Source organism: Pyrus communis, chromosome 15 (assembly GCF_041283825.1).
Source record: "Pyrus communis isolate YQ-2024b chromosome 15, ASM4128382v1, whole genome shotgun sequence".
Taxonomy (NCBI): domain Eukaryota; kingdom Viridiplantae; phylum Streptophyta; class Magnoliopsida; order Rosales; family Rosaceae; genus Pyrus; species Pyrus communis.
This window is the reverse complement of record NC_142579.1, coordinates 30,411,437-30,435,014: the sequence shown is the minus strand read 5'-3', so window position 1 is coordinate 30,435,014 and position 23,578 is coordinate 30,411,437. Positions and strand designations below refer to the sequence as shown.

At 39.3% G+C, this 23,578-nt stretch overlaps 4 protein-coding genes across 7 annotated transcripts; 2 read left to right on the top strand and 2 right to left on the bottom strand.

Moving 5' to 3' along the window:
* LOC137732442 (protein unc-13 homolog) lies at nucleotides 1–4,545 on the top strand. The gene is made up of 5 exons (XM_088686414.1): nucleotides 1–673; nucleotides 1,109–1,975; nucleotides 2,168–2,620; nucleotides 2,731–2,920; nucleotides 3,009–4,545. The coding sequence occupies exons 1-5, from the start codon at nucleotides 173–175 to the stop codon at nucleotides 3,938–3,940; spliced, it is 2,943 nt and encodes a 980-aa protein (XP_088542540.1). The 5' UTR covers nucleotides 1–172; the 3' UTR covers nucleotides 3,941–4,545.
* Nucleotides 4,448–11,164, bottom strand: LOC137732451 (dolichyl-diphosphooligosaccharide--protein glycosyltransferase subunit STT3A). Its single transcript, XM_068471764.2, has 23 exons — nucleotides 10,895–11,164; nucleotides 10,455–10,517; nucleotides 10,185–10,240; nucleotides 9,999–10,070; nucleotides 9,723–9,828; nucleotides 9,586–9,636; nucleotides 9,398–9,493; nucleotides 9,132–9,191; nucleotides 8,928–9,041; nucleotides 8,632–8,718; nucleotides 8,084–8,187; nucleotides 7,895–7,990; nucleotides 7,244–7,364; nucleotides 7,045–7,125; nucleotides 6,815–6,946; nucleotides 6,486–6,722; nucleotides 6,147–6,290; nucleotides 5,835–6,021; nucleotides 5,655–5,752; nucleotides 5,449–5,528; nucleotides 5,250–5,337; nucleotides 5,043–5,132; nucleotides 4,448–4,950 (listed from the first exon to the last, which is right to left on the bottom strand). Exons 1-23 carry the CDS (start codon nucleotides 11,009–11,011, stop codon nucleotides 4,891–4,893), a joined length of 2,340 nt encoding a protein of 779 aa, XP_068327865.1. The 5' UTR covers nucleotides 11,012–11,164; the 3' UTR covers nucleotides 4,448–4,890.
* Nucleotides 11,165–16,739: 5,575 nt separating this feature from the next.
* Nucleotides 16,740–19,250, top strand: LOC137733768 (SNW/SKI-interacting protein). Its single transcript, XM_068472952.2, has 2 exons — nucleotides 16,740–16,903; nucleotides 17,199–19,250. The coding sequence occupies exon 2, from the start codon at nucleotides 17,231–17,233 to the stop codon at nucleotides 19,058–19,060; it is 1,830 nt and encodes a 609-aa protein (XP_068329053.1). The 5' UTR covers nucleotides 16,740–16,903; nucleotides 17,199–17,230; the 3' UTR covers nucleotides 19,061–19,250.
* Nucleotides 19,251–19,483: 233 nt separating this feature from the next.
* LOC137733776 (protein phosphatase 1 regulatory inhibitor subunit PPP1R7 homolog) lies at nucleotides 19,484–22,092 on the bottom strand. Of its 4 annotated transcripts, none has more exons than XM_088685712.1 (7): nucleotides 21,685–22,092; nucleotides 21,234–21,464; nucleotides 20,983–21,129; nucleotides 20,744–20,886; nucleotides 20,544–20,658; nucleotides 19,871–19,922; nucleotides 19,484–19,769 (listed from the first exon to the last, which is right to left on the bottom strand). In XM_088685712.1, the coding sequence occupies exons 1-7, from the start codon at nucleotides 21,985–21,987 to the stop codon at nucleotides 19,660–19,662; spliced, it is 1,101 nt and encodes a 366-aa protein (XP_088541838.1). In that variant the 5' UTR covers nucleotides 21,988–22,092; the 3' UTR covers nucleotides 19,484–19,659. The 4 variants fall into 4 exon arrangements, with proteins under 4 accessions (XP_088541838.1, XP_068329068.1, XP_068329064.1 ...); XM_068472967.2 differs by having other exon boundaries at nucleotides 19,871–20,022; nucleotides 21,685–22,091; XM_068472963.2 differs by having other exon boundaries at nucleotides 19,875–20,022; nucleotides 21,685–22,091.
* Nucleotides 22,093–23,578: the final 1,486 nt, after the last annotated feature.

Below are 23,578 nucleotides of genomic sequence, written 5' to 3'. Positions count from 1 at the left end.
CTCTCTCTCTCTCTCTAACTGTCTCTGTCTCTGTATCTGTATCTGCTTGAAGTTCAGCACCTTTTTTAAATCATGGCTTCCTTCAAAGTCGAGCAAGAATAACACAATCCCCGAAAGCTTCTTCCTTTTTCCTTTTTTTCGTTTTTGTCCCCACGCGCACTGAGCAAGCAAAATGGCTCACCTTCTCAGAGACAGAGTATTCGGAAGCTCCAGACGACACTCCCAAAACGCCAATCCAATTCCTATTCCAATCCAACCCGCCATGCCCGTTCACACAGTTGAAGGCCTCCCCAACCCATTTGGGGAACTGGGTCCGACCCTCTCGGATTCGGAGCTCCGGGAAACAGTCTACGAGATCTTAGTCGGAGCCTGCCGGAGCTCCGGGCCTAAACCGCTCACCTACGTCCCGCAGTCCGAGAAGACCGACCGGAGTGCTCTGACTTCACTGCCGTCGTCGCTTCAGAGGTCGACGTCGTCGGCGGCGAGCCGGTTCAAGAAGGCGCTGGGTATGAAGTCGGCTTCTGGGAGGAGACTCGGTGGCGGGGACTCCGTGAGTCAGGGGAAGAGTAAGTGGACCGGGACGGTTTGGGAGCTTGTGAGGGTTCAGATGAAGGTTTCGGAGCAGACTGATACGAGGGTCCGGAGAGCACTTTTGAGGGTTGCTGCTGGTCAGGTGTGAATTGTGATTTGAAAGACTCTTTTTTTAATGGGGATTCTGGGTTGTGTTTGGTTGCTGAGAAAATGATAGAAAAGATAGAAAAATGAAGTTAGAATGATAGAAAATCGACAATTGGGGGAAGGAGAAATCAAAGTTGCAACATTTTAATCAAAATTTGGTTTTAAATTTTGACACTTTTGTTACGAGCGATAATCTATGTTAAACTAATCTATAAGAACTCGTGTGCACATGGGAGCTCATCCGCTCTAGCCAATGTGGCGCTAGCATCTTCAACTTTTTACACTCTATAATCTTTTTAAATTTGGCATTTCTAGAGAATGTGTATTATCTTAGTGAGTTATGAGTATTGAATTTGAATCCTTTATTTTTGGCTGTTTGTGTTATCTCTAATCCAGCTTAGTGAATTGTTGGTATTTGTCTCTGTTTTAGCTTGGACGGCGAATAGAATGCATGGTATTGCCCCTTGAGCTATTACAGCAGTTCAAGTCTTCTGATTTTCCTACCCAACAAGAATATGAAGCTTGGCAGAGGAGAAACTTGAGGGTTCTCGAAGCCGGACTTCTTTTGTATCCTTATTTGCCCTTAGATAAGAGAGACACTGCTCCTCAACAACTCCGGAAGATTATTCACGGGGCCTTAGATAAACCCATAGAAACTGGAAAGCACACTGAGTCGATGCAAGTTCTCTACAATGTTGTTATGTCTCTTGCTAACAGATCAGTTGATGGTTCTGTTTCTGAGACGTGCCACTGGGCTGATGGGTTTCCGTTCAACCTTAGGCTCTACCAAATGCTACTAGAATCGTGTTTTGACCCGAATGAAGAAACATCTGTTATTGAAGAGCTTGAAGAGGTTTTTGACCTCATAAAGAAGACCTGGGTAGTCCTCGGAATAAACCAAATGCTGCATAATCTTTGTTTCTCGTGGGTTTTATTTCATCGTTATGTTACAACTGGCCAAGTAGATAACGACCTGCTGCTTGCGTCCAGTAACCTGTTGGCGGAAGTTGAGCAAGATGCCTATGGCACAAAAGATCCATCTTACTTGAAGATCTTAAGTTCGACATTGAGTTCGATATTGGGTTGGGCTGAGAAAAGGCTTCTCGCTTACCGAGATAATTTCCACAGTGGCAATATAGAAGCAATGGAAAACAGTCTCTCTCTGGGATTATTATCAGCAAAAATACTGTTTCAAGATATTTCTCATGAATACCGTAGGAAGAGGAAAGAAACTAATGTGGGTTATGACAAGGTTGATGCTTACATAAGATCTTCAATATGCTCCGCTTTTGCGCAGGCAAGTTTCCATTTTATTTTTAGGCTTCCATTAAATAAAGAGGCCGTAAACAATGTATATTATGATAGGAAATATTCTTTTTATGCCTGTTTCTTGTCGACAATTTATTGGAAAATCAGGTCGATAAACTTTTGCTGTCCAGATTTCTGGTATAATATACTGATCAAGTTTTTATATGTTGTCGTAAGGCAGAAACTGGAAAAGGTAGGTTCTAGCAAGCGTTACTCGAAAAGCCAAAACAATCTTCCTGTCCTTACCGCCCTTGCACAAGATGTTAGCAAGCTGGCTTTTAGTGAGAAGGAGATATTTGGTCCAGTATTGAAGAGATGGCACCCTCTTGCAACAGGCATCGCTATGGCTACACTGCATTCTTGCTATGGAAATGAGCTAAAGCAATTTGTGGCGGGTATCAGTGATTTGACGCCGGACACTATACAAGTGCTTAGAGCTGCTGACAAATTGGAAAAAGATCTTGTGCAGATTGCCGTCGAAGATTTAGTGGATAGTGAGGATGGTGGAATGTCGATCATAAGGGAGATGCCTCCTTACGAGGCTGAAGCTGTAATTGCCAATCTGGCAAAGGCTTGGATAAGGACAAGAGTAGACAGGCCGAGGGAATGGGTTGATAGAAATCTGCATCAAGAGGTATGCATTTTCTGTTTCCACGCACCGAAAAAGTTGACAAACAAGAGATACAAGCCTCGGTGCTTGTTTTCTAACATAAAAGTATTTTTTGCTGAAATTTCTTTCGACAGGTATGGAATCCAAGGGCAAACAAAGAGCGGTTTGCTCCTTCTGCTGTTGAAGTTTTACGCATTGTAGATGATACGTTGGAAGCATTCTTTATGTTGCCGATACCCATGCATTCTGTCTTGGTTCCAGAACTGTTGATCGGTCTAGACAAATGTATTCAACATTATATCTTGAAGGCCAAATCTGGTTGCGGTATAAATATTTCATAGCTTGCACTGGTACATTGAATTTTTAGTTTTTGATCTCCATAATGACCGCCAGTTCTCTGTTACTTGTGCAGGGACCGGAAACACTTTCATTCCCACTTTACCTGCTTTGACCAGATGCTCAGCAGGGTCAAAATATGGTGTGTTCAAGAAAAAGGAAAGGTTGCATATAAGTCAGAGAAGGAAATCTCAGGTTGGAAGTACAAATGGGGACAGCTCATTTGGGATTCCGCAACTTTGCGTTCGCATTAATACTTTGCAGCTTATTCGAATGGAATTGGGAGTTTTCGAGAAGAGGATAATTTCCCATCTTGGGAGCTCTGAAACCCCTCGGGAGGACAATATCGCAAACGGAGTGGGCAAAATGTTTGAGCTTTCCACATCTGCTTGTGTTGAAGGGATCCAACAACTTTGTGAGGCAACAGCATACAAGGTCGTTTTCCATGACCTAAGTCATGTCCTTTTTGACGGCTTGTATATTGTGGGAGTTTCGTCGTCTAGGATTGAGCCATTTCTTCAGGAGCTTGAGCAATATTTGGAGATTATTTCGTCAACTGTCCATGACAGAGTTAGAACACGTGTCATTACTGATGTAATGAGGGCTTCTATTGACGGGTTCTTGTTGGTTTTGCTAGCTGGAGGACCTTCTCGCACTTTCACGCGGAAAGATTCTGACTTAATCGAGGAGGATTTTAGGTTTCTAACTGATTTATTCTGGTCGAACGGGGATGGACTGCCAGCTGATGTGATTGATAAGTTATCTACCACTATTAAAGGTATCCTCCCTCTGTACGGTATTGATACTGACAGCCTTGTTGAACAGTTCAAACGTGCAACCCTGGAGAACCATGGATCTTCTGCTAAATCTCGGCTTCCAATGCCTCCAACTACAGGCGAGTGGACCTCCAACGAACCAAACACACTTCTACGCGTCTTGTGTTATCGGAATGACGAGACTGCAGCAAAGTTCCTAAAGAAGACTTATAACTTGCCTAAGAAGCTGTAGCAACTTTGAAAAGATTGATGAAGGATAAATTCATCGGTTGAGTAAGGATCATTTCGGCTTGGCATATCCACGGCATCACTCGCTGAAAACTCTGTTATCGTGTTTTTGTCGGAAGAGCTGTTCAGTTTGGGGGCAGAATATAGAGATGTATAGCATATTTATTGGTCCACATTCTTCTTGTTTGGAGCTTTCACCACTGTCAGTCCAGAACTTCAAGCAAGCAGTGGACTTGTTCTTAGTGCATAGCAAATATTTATACTGTTCTTTATTCTAATGTGTCGATTACAATTTGTTTGCCGAATGCAGCGGGGATGCTTCAGTTCTCTTCCTCCGTCGAGTTTTTTCCACTATGCCACCGGCACAGCACGAGAAAAACTGCACGATACGAAGAACGACAAATCTAAAATCTAGCCGGTTACGTGAATTCAGACAGAGTGAGGTTTGGAGAAAATTGCAGATTTTTGTTTTAACTTTGATGCGTACGTATATAAGCCATGGTCTGTAACATTTATTCTTTTGTTAGCACCTACATTTTTTCGACTGTTTTCGCCCTAGGCTTGTTATTCTTCGTGATGAATAATGGAATATCTTTCTGTTCGTTTTTACGAATATGTTTCACCAGATTGAACAGGAAATACAATCGTGTTAGCCTCCAGTTATCGCCCGTGTCCACAGTCCGAATTTGCCTCAGTATTTTTTTTTTACCTAAACAATCTGTTATAAAGATTTGCGTTTCGTAAAAAGAGTATACAAGTCAAAATCCATACCAGAAGGGACTACAAAATCTTTGATCCATTTGTGTTTCGCAAGAAATGAACAACTAAAACTATGCCTGTTCTCAATCACTCTCTCCAGAGGCCCTCTCAGCGTTTCTGTATACGTACCATATGAGATTACAGATAAGTAACCACAGATAGTTTCCCTCCCTACGACAGAAACATAAATGACTTTCAGTGCCAAGGATTCCTTTTCGTTCCACTCTTCTTTGCGCTACTCGTTGGGCTTGATTTCTGCAAAGAAAACACATTCAGTTCCCCTTAGATCGATAGAACTAGTAGCCTTTACAATCGACAGTACTGAGGAAGAGTGATGATCAACATACCGCTTTTGACTTCTTTGTCTTTCCTCGGATCCTGTTCTTTGGCGGTTTTAGTTTGTATAACCGAACCATCCAGTGGTGAGTTGTGAATACCTACATTGATTAAGATCCACAACATAGTCAGAAACCGGCGTGTTTTAAGTTTTGAATAATCACTTGACGTCATATTACTCGAATATAATCTCAAACTAAACGTTTATATCGTCTGACCTCTTCAAAATGAGTCAGTTTGAAATATTTCTTTCCGATTTCTGTTCGCCTCACCCTATCGAAGCCTTTACCGTCTGTGTCCACAAACCTAAAGTAAAAGAACACAAGATGCACTATATTACTCACGGCTGGAACAAAAGAAACAAAGAAAATATGAAAAACTCTACAAATTAGCAACCAATGTTACGCAAATGCAGACCTGTAATAACAGAGCTTGTACATGAGAGAATTTAGCATAGTGGGGGTCGCCTGATTGTCGATGCGATACTGTCCATCCCTCTTTAGAAACGAAGACAATGTAAGACACAGCTAACAACTCAACAATAACATCGCTAATAACTCAAGAGTCTCAATTCATATCCAGTTAGAAAACAAAAAAGACGACGAAAGAAACCAGGGACTCACTAGGTAATCAGGTTCCTTGATATGAGGGAATACGCCCCCTCCGATCCGGACCATCCACAAGAACTTATTAATATCATCACTGGGGTAGCCAACAAGACCTGATAAGTAAAGTTTATCTATCAGAATAAGGTTTTACTTTCTTTTTTATAATAAGATCTCATCGTGATCAAAGGAATCAACCTCCAAAAACAACGAGGACGTATTTTACATCCAAAGAGTTGAAAATTTCCCAAGCAGCCTTTTCTGGAGAAGACATGGCAGTACCCACAGTTGCAATATGCGTGTTGTTCCATGTGTTGTTGTCAACAATGACAGTGCGATTAGCCATGGCAGTAGTTTGGTACCCATAATCCCACCAAGACGCGACCTGTAACAAGTTTATTCAAGAATGAATGTTAGTTAATATCTTCATTCCGCAAAAGGCGCGGTCTTTGTCTGTCAAATTAAATTGAGTTGATGTAGGGGCTAAAAAGAACACGGTGAAGAACTCACTTTATCATCCACCTCAGTGTTGTGGCTTAACCACGCATAAGCCTCTCTAAAATCATCAAAAACATGGAGACCATCATGTGACTGAGATGTTAGAACAATAGATGGGGCTGAATACGCTTCTGCTGCTGCCCAGACACAATGAACCTACAAAACAAATGATAACTTCAGAGGCCATCTTTATCAATTAAAATTTCAGTAGATAAAGTCCCCTCCGAAAAAACACTTGATAAACTCTTGATATTGGGCCATAACATACTAGTGCATACAGAATTCATATGTAACGGAATCAGAGGCGTGGTTTAAATCACACAAAATAGAGAAATAAGAAAATTTATATACCACATAGAAGGCTCCAAGCAACACAAGGAGAAAAATAGCAAGAACGGATCCCTCAAATGGTAAAACCAGAAGCCTCTTTTCAATTTGAGATTTAATGGAAGGCTTTTCAACTGGTTCCTTTTCCTTCTTCCTGTTCTTTCTTGAGGGTCTCTCCTTTAATGTGTCAGCACTTTTATCTGTTTTTGTTTTCGGTACTTCATTCTGGGGTACAGTGCTCTCAGAACTGGTTTCCCCTGCCTTAAAGGTCAAGAAGACAAAATCAATGCTAAACCTGAATAACTTATAAGAAGGCGGGGGGAAATGAAACCAACAGCGAAAAGGATGCTTACATCAACTTGGGGAGGCCCTGGTAAACCAGGTAGCTGAAACTTGATTGATCGTGTGAAAACGTCAAAAGCTTCGGAGAGAGCAATCCCAGACAAGATGCATGCTGCTGGAGCAAGTACCAGCATAAGCCGCACCTGTGATATTAGTGGAAATTGGAAAATAATATTAACATGAATTAACATGAACACTGGAAGAAAACTTAAATTTAGATAAGTCAATAATAGTTATTTACCATGACTCCGGAGAAATATACTGACGTTACAATATAAAGGATCACAAAAGAGCTTGCATCAGATAAAGGTGAAAAGCATGCCTACCAACAGATATATACCGTAAAAACAGTGGTTAGGAACATTGAATATCAGAATAAAATCAAAATGGAGTAAGTCGGAAATAAAAGGCAAAATATGTTTTAACGATTTGAATCTTACAATAATTCCAGCAGGAACCAAGAAGGCCAACACATTAATGTCCATAAAGTAAGAGGGCCAAGTAGGAGGCTGATGCTCACTAACACTAGCAATAATTGGTATGTACTTGCTCGCATAAGTTCTGAAATGAAAATATAAACATATAGAAGTTGCTTTATTTCTCAGTTAGGCAGCACAGACATTTCAAGTAATTCAAGAACAATTATAGAATACAAACAGGTCAAATGGTGACTAACATCTCAAGTTGGGAAGCTGCTGGCCTCGAGGGACCAGAAGGGTGGTGAATTCTAAAAGAGTATTACTATATACATCAAAAAGATTCCAAATGATCCACTAACTTTTTCCGGTGAAACCCATTATTTTAGCGAATACCATATTACCAAATCATTTACTAAATTACTTTGGTATTCCAAATTTGAGATGTATTTTGGTGCTTGCAGTATTATGCATTCTAAAAGAATTAGCTTGCCACATCAGGCCCTCTGAATAATATATCAGACCAAAGCCAGATGTTTGGACAGTTTCAAAACCAGTTCCTCCAAATTAAGTTGCGCCCCGAACTGAAATTGCTGCTTCGGTCAAGTGAGTTCATCCATTAAACCAAAGGTTCGCAAACGACGAACACACATAACTAGCGAATTATGTACTTACGGATCAAGTAAACTTAGACTTCGCCCACTCCATCCCTTTGTTGGGCTTGAAGCTACCAGAGCTACGAGTACTGCTACGACAGCTAAACATATGAGCCTGGAAAAGTAACATGAGAGGCATCAAGATCAATTATGTGTTTAATCTGTGAGACCCTCAACAAATTTAAAAAACAGAACAAGTGAATCATACAGGCCAATGGATACAACAAGCGTGACAGCCACTTTGAACATTTTTGGAGAGAGAATCCCTTTGATATAGTACACGAAAGCGACCACATGTATAATAATAAAAACCTGCAGAAGAAAATACAGCAACGATAAAACAAAGTAAGAAAGATGAGGTTATGACCTGCACGGGATACAAACTATCTGGAAAAAAATGAAGAAAACAGACTTCTAATTAGTTCCAAATTCAGGCAATTCCCTTCTTTAAGTTCTACTAACTGCAAAGCTTCTCCATATTTGCTAACCTTCTATAAGAATTATCTAAGTCCATTAAAGAGCAACCATATACTTTAAAACTGCTTAATGAAAACCAAGCTCTTATAACTTTATAAGTGGCTCAGTCCAAAAAAAAGAAGAACACTCATACGAAGACGTGAACTAGCATCTTCAGAACCTTATTAACTCAGTATGAGACGTCTTTTACAAGTGTTTTGAAAATAACCGAAAGCTAAGACATGCTCCAGTATCAGAAAATGAAAAGTCAATGAGAAAAGAAAGTTGGGAAATGCTCACCAAGAAGGATGCAAAATGTTCTGATGTCATGACTGCATTGAATCCAACTACCGGCACCAAAGCGGCTAACAATGTTCCCAAGACCACCTACATTAGCAAAGCTACGATTTCAATAGGAACCAAGGGTCATTTAAATGTATCAATTTTATAGTCACCATTCTTTTTCATCTAGTATTTCTAGCTACAAACTAACAAAGCGCAAGAATGTTAGTATGCATTCTTCAATTTTAACGCCAAATGCATGTTCCACTTGCTTTCAATAAAAAAATAGCATCGTCAGTGCTGAGGATACTTACAAGAGGAGCGTATGCAATGTATAAACGAGATGAGTAGCGACCAGTTACAATGCAGAGAAGCACATGCATTGGAATCAGGTTAATAATAAATGTGTAGCCTCCCCAAGAGCAAACCTGAAGCAATGAAACAAATGCAAGTAAACATAAATTCGACAGAAAATGTAAGGTTACAAAAGCACAAACAACATTAGAACATATACTTACCATGTAAAAGTATGCTATGGCATTAAGAGTTGCATAAAAGAGGGATCCTGTATTCAGTGTCTGCATATATTGCATAATGTAATCAGAAGATATTGAAGCACATTAAACATAATCCCTGTAATACATATATAGTATATACTAATGAAGATCCATCAGAAACAAATTCATAAGGTGATCCTACTCAATGGTCAACAGAATCAGATCATTCTTTGAAACAACCATGCACCTAACAGAATAAAATAAAGTTGTCTTTTACCAAACCTAACCTTTATATATAGATAGAAAGTGAAGATCAAAGCAAAAATAGCCACAGCTTCATTGTCATAGCTTCCAGCCACAGAACGAGAAATATATGATGGGACCTACAAATGAAAACATAAAAAAGGGCAGTTAAGAATTTGCATTACCATGTCCACATGTTGTAGAGTTAAAAATACCTGCTATTGTAATTTACCATAGCTATAAGAGCTGCAGCTGTTAGTCCAGCACCAGCACCCTTAACTTCCTGAAGAAAGAGGCAATTGAACACCATCAAGAAATTGGAGGAAGATAACCAAAATCTACAAAAATAACTAAGGCATGAATACAAACCCGAGTCAGAAGGTAAGTCGCCCATGATGTGAAAGCAGAGAATATTGGCGCAGTAAATACACAAATAGTTTCCACAGAAAGAGGAATGTTCAAAGAATTCAAAAACCTGATATAAGAGAGAAATAAATCATAAATATCGGCAAAAATAGGAATCATTGTCAAGTAGGTCCCTTTCCTTTTCTCCCTTAGGGTTGTGGTGAACTCATACTCAGTAGTTAAAATTCAGAAGAAAAGAAATTTCTTTCTAGCATATCTATTATAAATGGTCATACTCACCACCACAGGGATCCTGCGGTCAAGGTCAATCCAGGGTAAACAGTTCCACCAATCACACGACCAAGAGGATACCTAGAATGTAATTTCAAGAAAGTTTAAATTCAGATTGCTGAATTATGTAATCTAAGGAAATCAAAACAGTAACCCTGCCATGAAGTTTGAAAAGCCAGAAAAATCAGAAATTACCAGGTTCGATCATCAAACCAGTTCCAAAAATCGTATATTCCATTCTTCGTTAGAAACTGAAAACAACAAAGAAAGCTGTCATCAAACCAGTTCCAGAAATTATATTCCATTACAATATAGTAAGATGAATCAGCGCATGCTCTGACAGTAAAATTCAAAACTTTCAAATATATTTGATCAAAAGCAATGCCAACGTATTCAGCTTATAACTTCTAGGCGCAAGACAACCGAAACTTGAATTAAACGGAAAAAATGATAAAGAAACCAAACCTGAGTGACTCTGTAATTGAAGTAAGGATCAAACTCGTGAATTACACTCTCGTACTTTATGACCTGTAGATTAATTCACACCGAAACACGAACATGAGTACGATACAAATACAAGATACCCTCCTTTTGATTACTGAGAAATGTAATTACGAATGATAAAAATTCAAAGTTACAACAGTTAGAACACAACAATTTACAGAATAACACAAAGGCAAACTGATACGAAACACCATTTGGTTCGATAATTCACAAGAGTAGATAATCAATTGTAAAGTTGTATGATTTGCACTATAATATCCATATATATATGTACATCAATAGATAAATAATGTCAACACTGATGCATTTTCTAGGCTGCCAAACGAGCACCACCTGATTTTGATATCAATAAGAGATAGATCTACACAAACTGGAGAAAAGACAGTGATCGAAGGGCTCACAGAGAAGAGCCGGATCGAAAATGCGAGAACGCCGATCAGGATGAGGATGAAGAAGGAAAGGACATTTCCGAAAGCATGCCTCAAGGTCGTCCCGTTGGAGGTCTGCGAGGCCGCCATTGACGGCCAAATCAAGCTCCGAGCTTTTGGAAGACCGATGGAGGAGACTGAGGTCTGAGGAGAGGAAGGGCTTTTGCGGGGCAGTGACTAAACCGAGTTGGGGAGAAGACTTTGTCGCTCTATGCACAGAGAGAGAGAAGAGACAACTTGAATTTGGAAAGACGAAAATACCCCTGATATATAAATAATGAAGAGATATCCTAGTGTTTTACGGATTCAATAGTATTATTAAAAATATTGTTGGCGACATAATTTGAGAGATTTTAATAGATTCATAAATCTATGAATTTTTATAGAATTTAATTGATTTGTAGATATTTTATGTATATTTTTTATTTAATTCCTTATAAATTTTGTGGTGAGAGGTGAGATATGTGGATGCTTAAAATACATTACAAAATCTCTTCAATTCCCTCTAATTCCTCAACTTTGCCGAATTAAATTCAAATTATAATTAAATACACCTGAAATGTTATAAACTTCTTTAAAATTTTAATTCAATACACCTTGATTTCTAAAAATTTTAATAAACTATCTTAAAATTATGATTGAATATACAATAAATTTAAGAGAATCACTTAAAATCTTGATTGAATATTATCACTTAAATTTCAAATAATCACTTGAAATCTTAATTGAATACACATTAAATTTTAAAGAATTAACATCTCATTAACATTGTAACAACCCGTTCCAAATTTTACGTTTTTATTTTATTTTAAAAGCGTGAATTTACGAAATTGCCCTAGAGGCAAGGACTTTGACTTCCGTTGACCATCGACTTGAGAGATGTGGGACTTATTGTTTAAGCATACCCTCGTAGTACTTTTTGATACGAACGTATAGGCGAAAGCCGTTTGCGAGTCTGGATTATAACGGTATAGTTACGGACGTTCGAAATTGATTATTCAAGGTTTAGTGTTTATTTAAATTAAATCCCCACTTGTGGGAGAAGCCCAAAAAATCAGAAATGGAGGGAGGAAAGAAAGAAAAAAAAAAAAAAAAAAAAAAAAAAAGGAGGTGGTTTCCGTCCACCCGCACCCACCGCGGGTCCATCTTCCAAGGCCGATTCCGGCCAACTTCGGTGGAGTTTTTCGATGCCACCACCACCATCTTGAAGCTCTCATTCCCCTCTACAAAACCCACCCAAGAACTACCTTGATTAACCATGGTATGAGACGGTTTGAGGCCACGAAAGTTGACGAAAATCAATGGTGCTCCGGCCACCCTTTTTGATTTTCCGGCAAATCGGCAAAGCGATGGCCGATGCCACCACTTGGGCTTTGTAGCCCATCATCCCAGGAGCAAAACCCGACCAACCTTGACCCCGTTGGATCACTGTAGACGAGGAATCGACGTCGGGAAGTTTTAGGCACCCGCCGACTTTGTGGGCAAAATTGACCATCTTCCGTCCACTTTTGGACTTCGTGGCAGGTATGAAAGTTGCTCCACTCACTGAGATCTTCATTTATGTGAAGTTCGAGAATTTTTGGAAATAGTTGGATTTTCCGGCGAGTCGGGGTGGCCGACCGCCACCCGCGGCGGCGCGTGGCCAGTGGGCCGCCAATGCTATTTTTAGGCTATGTCAAATGTCTTGAATTCAGTTTTGTCATTTGAATGACGTAGGTTGATGGTTGGAACCTAAATTCGTTACGATACGTTACTTGATAAAAATGTGAATCGATGATCCGACCGTTGGATCGTCACCAAAATTGGATACATTATAATACGTAATATTTAAAGAGCATAGGAATTTATGGATCGGGAATCCGACTTACGGATCTTCCTGAATTGGATTTGTAAGTTAGTAAAATAAATGTCCACGGCCACTTGTTTTAGGCAATTGGCGGAGATCTGACCGTTGGATCGTAATGAAATTTTAATATGTTATTCTAGAAACATATTGTGGATCGTTGGGAGTTGCGGATTGGAAATCTGATATGCGGATCTTCCGGGTCAAGTTATACAGGGTTGTAAACCTTACCGTCGATATTTGATCGACGGTTGACTTGTGGTCAATGGGTCTCAAACTATTTTAGAATGTCGTTGAGGTTGTGTTTTATGTGAATTACGTATTCTTCGGATAAGAGTTCTGAGATGTGATTTGATAATTGGTCACAGGGACCAATCATTCAGGACGCCTCGATGCATGCGCTAGAGAATCATAGCGTGGACTCCAGGTGAGTGGATTTTTTCCTTTTTATCGTACATATTGTTGAGAGTTTTATCAACACTTTTAAATTGATTAGGCATATTACCTTCGTATAATTATTGTGAATGCTTGAAGTACCTATATGAACTACGAATAGCTTGATCCATGTCCAGGGTACGTAGGCAGTCTAACGAGACGTTAGATGCAACCATAAAATATTTAAGACAAAAACCTTATTTGGGAAATTGAGTAATGCGAAGGAAATTGATAAAGACAAGTTTTAGTTTTGTGAATTAGTTAGTTAATTAGTGTTAATTGGGTTATCATGGATAATTATCCCTGAAAATAAGTAGTTCGGGAGTAGAGCGTTATTGATTGTACATTTCATACTGTATAGTTTATAATTGAAAATGCTACAACATGGTTGAGTGTTAGATTGCATCATGGTATATCCATATGTATACTACTTGCATATAATTATTGGGAATGCTTTCAAGTGCAAAGGTGGACGCATGACACCCAGGTAAGCTTCAGGTGAGTACATGTTGATGTTAGTGATGGTAGTGAGTACGATTGTGTTGAGATATAGTATAGCTCATAAACCTGCACCCCGGTGTTAGTGCTCCCGCCCGTGGCCAGGGCACAGTCCTTCACGTGATGTTCACCTCTCGCACCTTATGCTCACCTTGGATTCAAAGTAGGTGCACAATCTTGTCGTACAGACCACTTTAGGTGGTTCCGACTCGTAGGTGACCTGCGATTATTCGCCCAGTCTTCACGTGATCGTAGCACTTGAGCGTATTTATTTACACCCAGTCCTGTCGTACAGACCACTTTAGGTGGTTCCGACTCGTGTGCAGGTATACTTATTGAGCTATTGGCTAGCCAGGATTGATGAGATATGGATAAGTCGTACAGGTCACTATAAGTGACTCCGACTTATATGCTAACCATGATTGATGAGATATGGATAAGTCGTACAAGTCACTATAGGTGACTCCGACTTATATGATAACCATGATTGATGAGATATGGATAAGTCGTACAGGTCACTATAGGTGACTCCGACTTATATGCTAGTCAGGATTGATGAGATATGGATAAGTCGTACAGGTCACTATAGGTGACTCCGACTTATATGCTAGCCATGATTGATGAGATATGGATAAGTCGTACAGGTCACTATAGGTGACTCCGACTTATATGCTAGTCAGGATTGATGAGATATGGATAAGTCGTACAGGTCACTATAGGTGACTCCGACTTATATGCTAGCCATGATTGATGAGATATGGATAAGTCGTACAGGTCACTATAGGTGACTCCGACTTATATGCTAGCCATGATTGATGAGATATGGATAAGTCGTACATGTCACTATAGGTGACTCCGACTTATATGCTAGCCATGATTGACGAGATATGGATAAGTTGTACATGTCATTTTAGATGACTCTGACTGATATATCACTTTGTATTGATTTAGTTCATTTGGCCTACTTATTAATGTATGGTGGAGTTGATGGCAAACCGTGGTTTTGGTCATTTCTGAGTATGGTTTGGATATATGTATATATGTTGTACTGTCTTATGGAAAACGATACGAGTTTTACAATTAGGGGCATTACTTTTAGAGAGGTAATAACTTTGGGAAGTTTGGTTTTATTGCTTACTCACACCTTCTGTTTGGTGCACTCCAGGTTTTAGCTGCTGAGTTTCTATCGACAAGAATTTGTGGCGAATCTTAGTATTGATGGATAATTCTGAGGGTATGATTCTTACCCGCACTACTGTACCTTACCTATGCTCTGACATCGGGTGTGATATGGGTTCGCTCCCACTCGTAACGCACTCTGGTACTTAGACACTTTTAGATTCAAATTTATTCACTTTTTATACACTATCACATTTTATGGTTTCGTCACATTCCAGGTGTCGGCCAGCACAGCTCGATTCAGGGTCCAAGTGGACTTTCTGGGTTGGGGTGTGTCAAACATTATCTTTCTATTAATTATTATTTCAATATTAAATTAAATGAGGTTAGTGTCTTTTGCGCATATATACGTGGCATTTTGTTAGAGTTAATTGGGGACACTGCAAAAAGAGCAAAAGCTCGTGATTGGTTTATTGCTACGCAGTATATCACGTGGCGTGATACGATAAGTGGAGTAGGGTTTAACGGGTAGTCGTGCAATTCATTGTTTGGGCTCGAGTTAATCGGGTTGTCGGGTTGGAAAGGAAATATGAATATAACCTAATAAGTCAAGTCAATTCAGGTTAACTTGGGTTGATTTTGGGTTGTATTATTTGTAGGGTTGTTATCATTATCAGATCCTTATGTCGTTAGTATTCGAGTTTGAGCTCCTCATTCGTTCATTGACACAATTGCATTCTTGAGTATTTCACATTGTAAAAGTTTTGAGATTGTTTGTTTACTCAAATACAGAGAGCAGTGGACATAAATTTGCTATCACGTGTTTTTAAGATATTTTTTTTTATAGTGTGACGTTATATTGATAAGACACCAAAACATATCAATTAAATGTTAACGATGTATCAACCGCATATACACAATGTTAATCTTGAATAATTTTCTGTTCAGGTAAATTAGAAAGGAGTGAATGAGCATTAGAGAGGAGATGAAGGAGGTTTTATGAAGGGGAGTGGAAATAGTTTGTCCGAGTAAATATATAACAAAAAAAATGTGAGGTATGACTTTATTTTATGGATTGTGAGGCATGGCTTTAAGTTTTTATAAATCACAATGAGATTTTCGAGCTGTACAGACGAAGAAAATTTAGTCAGGCAATATAAATGTTGGACTTATTTGAAAGTTGCTTTTAAAATAAGCATTTTGACAAAATTACTTTTGATTTCTAAAAGCATTAGAATTCACTTTTATAAAAAAAAAACACTTTCAGTCTTGATATTTTGGAGAAAGTAATGTTGATAGGTGTTTCAATATTGGAGTGAGTCAATTAAAATTTTGAGAGTGCAAGTGGCTCTTTACCACAGTAGTTGAGATGAATGTTGTTTTTGCATTACGGCTCGAGTTTGAACTCTGTCGACTCCCTAATCTAACATCTAATGTAACAAATCCATCGTTTGATAAAAAAAATTATAATTTTTCATTGTGTCCAAAACATGGAAAGCACATTATGTGTCACCAAGGTGTATATTAACCCTTGGTCTCCAAATAAAAAGAGATACTAAACTTATATAATTCTACAACTAAATTACATTAATCGTCTTTGTATTTTATCTTAATTTTGACGTTCGTTGTTTCATTTTCATCCTTATAATTTCATTATTTCTGCAAAGACCATAACTTTTACAACTCTAATTTTTTAGGAGTAAAGAAGGGGGAAGGAGAAATCGAAATAAAGACAGCAAGTAAAGATGAATGCTTTTATCAAACTAAGCTACAAGTTCCTTGCCCCCAACTAGATTTTTCAAAAAAATGAAAATGTGGACAAAAAATGAATGAAAATATCAACTTATTTGAAGTGAAAACAAAACTATAAATTTAAGGACAAAATTATAATAGAAAAAACTATAGGGACAAAAATGAAATCCAAATAATCACAGGGACTATTAGTGAAATTGACCATTTATATATACAAGGAAGCAGCCATTAGCCCTTTCCCTTCGTCTCCATCGATCGATTAAACCACCGCCCAATCTCACAAAGCCCTCTTCGACCAACACAGAAAGCTCAGAAACCCTTCCGCTGGCAATAAGGTTAGCATTCGATTCTCTCCCTCGGCTATTTTATTTTTCCCAATTCAGTTGTTCTTATTTTTCTCCTGTTCGAAGGTTAGGGTTTTTCATAATTCCTGTTCCAATCGCGTTCTCAGAGTAAATTAATCTTAAATTATTGCTTGCTTGATTAATATTTTATTGTTAATTTGAATAATATGAGTTCAATCTGATTGGGCATTGATTAGAATCTATGAATTCGATTGCTTTGTTTATTTTTTGTATTTCGAAGGTTTTTATTTTTTTATTTATTCTGGTATTTGTTCGATTGGAACAGTTTGGGATTGGAAGAAGAGGAGATTTGTCGCCATGACGTCTCTGAAGGAGCTGATTCCGCCGCCAACGGCATCCACAACGACATACTATGACCACTCGAGCGATCCGTGGTTCCGGCAGCGGTTCAGTTCTTCCGAGGCGGAAAGATCTGCTGCTGTCGTTAAACCTAATCCTGTGCCTCAGTACTTGAAGCGCCAAGGCTTTGTTCCTAGGAAGGTGGAGGACTTCGGGGAAGGTGGCGCTTTCCCGGAGATTCACATAGCTCAGTACCCTCTTGGCATGGGCCGGGACAAGGTGTCGAAACCTGGGACAAAAATTCTTCCGGTTTCAGTTGATGCCAATGGGGAGATTGCGTATGATGCCATTGTTAAACAGAATGAGAACTCGAGAAAGATTGTGTATTCTCAACATAAGGATATTGTGCCGAAAATTTTGAAGGATGCGGAAGAGGAGATGGAAGAGGACGAGGATGAGGAGGAGCAGAAGGTGATTGAAGAAACGACGGCAGAAACAAAGGCTGCACTTGAGAAGATTGTGAATGTGAGATTGAGCGCTGCACAGCCGAAAAATGTGGCCAAGCAGTCGTCAGAATCGCAATATATCAAGTATAAACCGTCTCAGAAATCAGAGGCATTTAATTCTGGTGCCAAGGAGAGGATTATCAGGATGATGGAGATGCCTGTGGATCCACTTGAGCCTCCTAAGTTCAAGCATAAGCGTGTACCAAGGGCTTCTGGATCCCCACCTGTGCCGGTCATGCATTCCCCTCCTCGGCCGGTGACTGTGAAAGACCAACAGGATTGGAAAATTCCACCTTGCATTTCAAACTGGAAGAACCCGAAGGGGTATACAATTCCATTGGACAAACGTCTTGCAGCTGATGGGAGAGGCCTTCAAGATGTTCAGATCAATGATAATTTTGCAAAGCTCTCTGAGTCTTTGTATGTAGCGGAGCAGAAGGCTAGAGAGGCAGTTGCTATGAGATCTAAAGTTCAGAAGGAAATGTTGATGAAGGAGAAGGAAAAGAAAGAGCAGGAGTTGAGGGCATTAGCACAGAAAGCTCGTTCCGAGAGAACAGGTGCTGCACCCCCTGCGGCCGTTCCAATGGCTTCTGACAGAACAGCCATGGATACTGATATTAGAGGGGATTATGAGCGTCCAACAAGGGAAAAGGAAACTGATTATCCAAAGGAGACAAGGGAGGAAAGAGAAGAAAAGATGCGGCGGGAGAAAATTCGCGAGGAGCGGCGCAAAGAGAGGGAAAGGGAGAGAAGGTTGGAGGCCAAAGATGTAGCAATGGGGAAGAAAAGTAAAATTACGAGAGATAGAGATCGTGATATTAGTGAGAAAGTTGCCCTTGGCATGGCTTCTGCGGGAGCAGGCAAAGGGGGAGAGGTTATGTATGATCAGAGGCTATTCAACCAGGAGAAAGGAATGGACTCAGGGTTTGCCACTGATGACCAGTACAATGTTTATGACAAGGGCTTGTTTACTGCTCAGCCGACACTCTCAACTCTATACAGGCCTAAGAAGGATGTTGATGGTGAAATGTATGGTGGCGCTGATGAGCAGTTGGATAAGATTATGAAGACTGATCGCTTCAAACCCGACAGAGGATTTGGAGGAGCTGCTGAGAGGGCAGGGCCAAGAGATAGACCGGTCGAGTTTGAGAAGGATGCTGTTGAAGAAGCCGATCCATTTGGTCTTGACCAGTTCTTGACAGAGGTGAAGAAGGGCGGCAAGAAAGCCCTCGATAAGGTTGGAACAGGAGGGACAATGAGAGCAAGTGCCGGGTCTTCCATGAGAGATGGCTATGAAGGCGGCTCCAGCAGGTCTCGTATTGGCTTCGAAAGGGGTCGCTAAGCTGTTCTGAACTGCAATTTTCAAAGTTGATTTGTATTAACTCTTTGAAGTTACATATCTATTTCGGTTTTGTGGATTGCCTATGATTTTGGCACTTCAGTTCTCGACAGAATTTGACTGCCTAAGATTGTGACGAAAAACGTCGAACTTGTATTTGTGTGATGTCGTTTTATCATCCCTACGTATGTTTCTTTGTGTTCGCCAGTGCATGATTGGCATAAGAAATTGTGATATATGCGTTGCTCATGCGACTGATGCAAAATTTCCTGCGATCTCTGCTGTGCGATCGGCAATTTGTGTTGGAGGAACAACAAAACATTGCGAGTACTCAATGGCGACTGCGGCAACGTACGCAACTGACTGCAACGTAACGTACGATTGTGCACCATTTTATAGATCAACAACGAAATGGGAATGTGGAGGTTGATGGAGAAGTAAAACTGTTATTAAAGCTGCAAGTTAAAAAGCACCTTCTTGCTTGGCATCCAAAAATGATGTATTACACGCCTAAACTCGGTACGAGGAGATGGAAAAGAGTAAGAGGGTTGTTTAAATAACACAAAACAACTTCAGTAAACAACACGAAAAGATCGTTTTAATTATTTTCCAGGTGAGTTCTTGAGCCATCCATGGTTTAGCAATTTATCTCTATTCATTTGAAATTCAGCACTCTGGCACTCCGGAAGCGGCCTCCAAAACCACAGTTTGCCTGCGAACAACATCCATGAGAAGAATATTACAAATAAAAGTTCATTTTAAGGAGGCACAACTAGAATAACTGGGCTAGCATAAATAGTCGAGAAAGAATACCTACATCGCGGTTTTGTACATTGAGTGCTTCATGATAATTATGTTGAGAGAGCTGAAGCCATAAAAACTTTTTAAGAAAATACATGAGAATCAATTTGCTCTATGTTTGGGAAGATTTGTCTCAAGGCAGTAGCATAGTTTGGAGACTTTGCCTGAAATGGGAGATGAAAGACCAAATATAACTAATCTTAAAGTGTATGAAAGACATTTGGCGACACACATAAAATATCGTATCAACACAAGAAGGAAGATGTAGAACCAATCACATATATATGTATGTCGTTAACAGGAAAAGTGCTCGTCAGGCTTCTTCGTTACTAGAAAGTAAGAGCTCTTGTCAATCATTTACCATACACCAGTTCATAGACACCTAGTATGGTTTGCCTTCATGATACTACTGCACATGAAACCCTAGAAGATATAAACATGTATATATATTATAGCTAATTTAGCCTACAGGATTTTCCCTTTTTCTCCACCCAGACATTGCACTCTCAATGAACATGTGCGTTTCGCCACTACACTTAAAGCATGAGACTTGCATGAACTCTAGCATACCGCTTAGCATTTATGAACACACTACTTTTGAACTTCCTTAAACAAATCTAAGCATGTTGAAAGAATACGATAGTAAAACTTATATACCACGTCTGCAAGTTACAGATAAACATACACATGGGTTATTTTCGAGATAGATTGTAGTGAGCTTCTCTCTAGAACCAGCAACAACCTCGGCAAAGCCTTCAACTGTCTCTATGCTGTTGTCATTAAGCCATAGATCTTCTAACCTATAACACAAGATTCCCATTAAAGGGTAGAAAAGACAAGACAAAACAACATCAAACGAATAGCAACAAAGGGGTCCAAACATACACTGTAAGGTTTTCAATACTCTCCACTGATGTTAGCTTATTATTCGATACATCCAAGACACGTAGGTTGACTAACATTGAGAGGCCTTCCATTTTCGAAATACCATTATGGCTTAAGTACAACTCCTCTAGAGCAACACACTCCTGCAGAAGGTGGAGCGATAGAAAGTTTCAATATTTATACAACAAATGCACTTGAGATTTCTGCCTCAAACAAATCACGGTAAACCAATCATTTACCTCAAATCCCGTCATTGAAGTTAACCGATTGCTCTGCAAGCTCAGCTTCTTGATGCATTTCAACCCACACAAATTCACCACCTTAATCCGATTCCGCCCCAGCCACAGCTCCTGCAACTTTGTCATGTTCTGCAAACTCTCCATCACCTGATTCCGCATTTCATCGTACAATCATACCAAATCAGATGCTAGTTTTGCTACATTATCAATAATTTCCACGTACATAATCTCAAATGCTCAAGAGAACTAACCCGCAATCGATTCGAACCGAGCTCGAGAATCAGAAGCTCATGGAGGTGCTCAATTTCTTCAATCTTGGTAACTTCATTTTTCGACACGTAGAGCTCCTTGAGGGTACTGGTGACCTTGGACAATCCATGTAACGACGTAATCTCGTTGAAAGAAAAGTCGAAAACCAGAAGCTTCGTGAATATGCTAACATCTGGTATTTTCCCCAACTTATTATCCCTCAGCACCAACTCCTGCATTCCTCAAAACTGTTAATTTTCCCGGGAACCAAACAGACCGCCAAGGAAATCACATTTAATTTTATTTTCCCGGGAACCAAACAAACCACCGAGATAATCACATTTTAATTTATTTTCCTGGGGAACCAAACAAAACCGCCACGAAAATCACATTTAATTATTTTCCCGGGAACCAGACAAACCGCCAAGTAAATCACGTTTTAATTTTATTTACCTCGAGACCGGAGAGGGCGTCCGAGCCGGAGATCGGTTCGACGGCGGCGTCATCGATGAGGTTCTGACGGAGTGAGAGCTTTTTGAGGTTGGAGAGGTTCGCAATCCGAGTGTCCAAGCTGGTGAGGCGGTTCGCCGTTAGGTCTAACTCAGTTAGACTCGGCGGTAACTCGACCGAGTCGAGGTCATGGAGCTGGAAGCTGGTGAGGTCGAGGACCGTCGAGGAAGAATCATCCTCCGCCGTCTGATCGTCGTGCTCTTTGGGATTCGGATCCGGCGGTGGCGCTAAAGTCTGGTCGGCCATTGAAGTGAACGGTATTCGCTAGGTTGCGTTTTGAGCTTTGTTTTTTGTTGGTTTTTGTTTCGGGTGGCGCTCCGCTCCGCACACCATTTTTACCATTTAATTTCAGACCTTTAATCCTCTTTAATTATTAAAATCATTTTAACGAAAAAGCATAATTTTATATTAAAAAACCAATTCTGGTATTATTCACTTTATCTTTTATTTTGTCCTTATCATTAAAATTCAAAATTTTCAAGTTTTTTTCATTAGTTTTCCTTTAATTATTTGATTGGACGGTAAAAAAATTTAAGAGAAAATATTACAAAGGTATTTTATGATAAAATTTCACACATGCCGAATTGTATAAGTGGTAATTAACACGTTGGATATAGATTGATGTTGTTGGAAGTTGAGATTTAGCCCGTCTCTTTAATAATTTAACATGGTATTAGTTCCAGGCTCGTAATTCCATGTGATGGGGTCCTTTTGGGCGCATGGTGGGTCGTTTGGTCCCACGTGTAGAGTGAGTCTTCTTAACTCCATGTAGTTGCTGATGTATAAATTTTTTTACATGTAACTCACTCATTGGGTCTACCGTGAAGAAGTGTGTTAACAAATACCACATCGGTAGATTAAGAAAGAAAATAAGAGTTCAAATATTCTTATCCTACTCAGCTATCAAAAATCTTTTCTAATAAAACTTCACACCAATCAAATATGTATACTGTGCAACAATAATTAACAAGTTGAAGACAAATTCATACGATTGGTTGAACATATTTGTTTTCTTTTTCTTTTCTCGAATGATGTTTTCACCTTTTTAACATCTTCAACGTTCTGTCGAGGAGTGTCTCTCAAGTGCTTATTGGTTGTTGAAGTGGATATCTTCAATCCTACACATAAAATGGTGGAACTCGTTGGAGGCATAAATTTTTAAGTTTTATTTAATTAAAAATCAGATTATAGAAATTCAGATTAGCGAAAATTCAAGTTAGATACAAACTTATGAAAGTTAAGATGCTCAAAGTAGACAAGTTAATACACATACACATACACCTCATCAAGATTTCAAACATCGCTAGGCGCTAGTTGGGTGGCGGGAAGGGGCCCAACGCCTAGGCGGTCTAGATGGATTTATGTAAATTTATTATATATCCTGTAAATAAGTACATATTTACATCTAAAAAAAAAACTATACTTGTATGAATATTAAAATAATGATAAAATGCAAATTAGGTACACCATTTCCATGAGTATTGGATGAACTTGTAGAAAATCCATCATTTGCAAATTAGGTACACTATTTCTATAAGTATACCACTATGAAACCAAAAAAGAAAAAAGCACACAATTAATAAAAAATATAAAAAAAAACCGACTAGGGCCACCTAGCTTCCAGCCGATTTTTCCAAACGTCTTGCCCAAAATCGGGACGAGACTTTTTAAAACAGTGCACCTCATGAAGCTTTTTTTGCATTTTCACAAAATTCTCTCATGTTTGCAACATATCACAAACAACCCTCTATGGTTTTAAAATCATTTCACAAAAACCAATACCGGTGGGATTTCATTAATTTTATGTGGACATCATCATAAAATAATTTTAAAATAG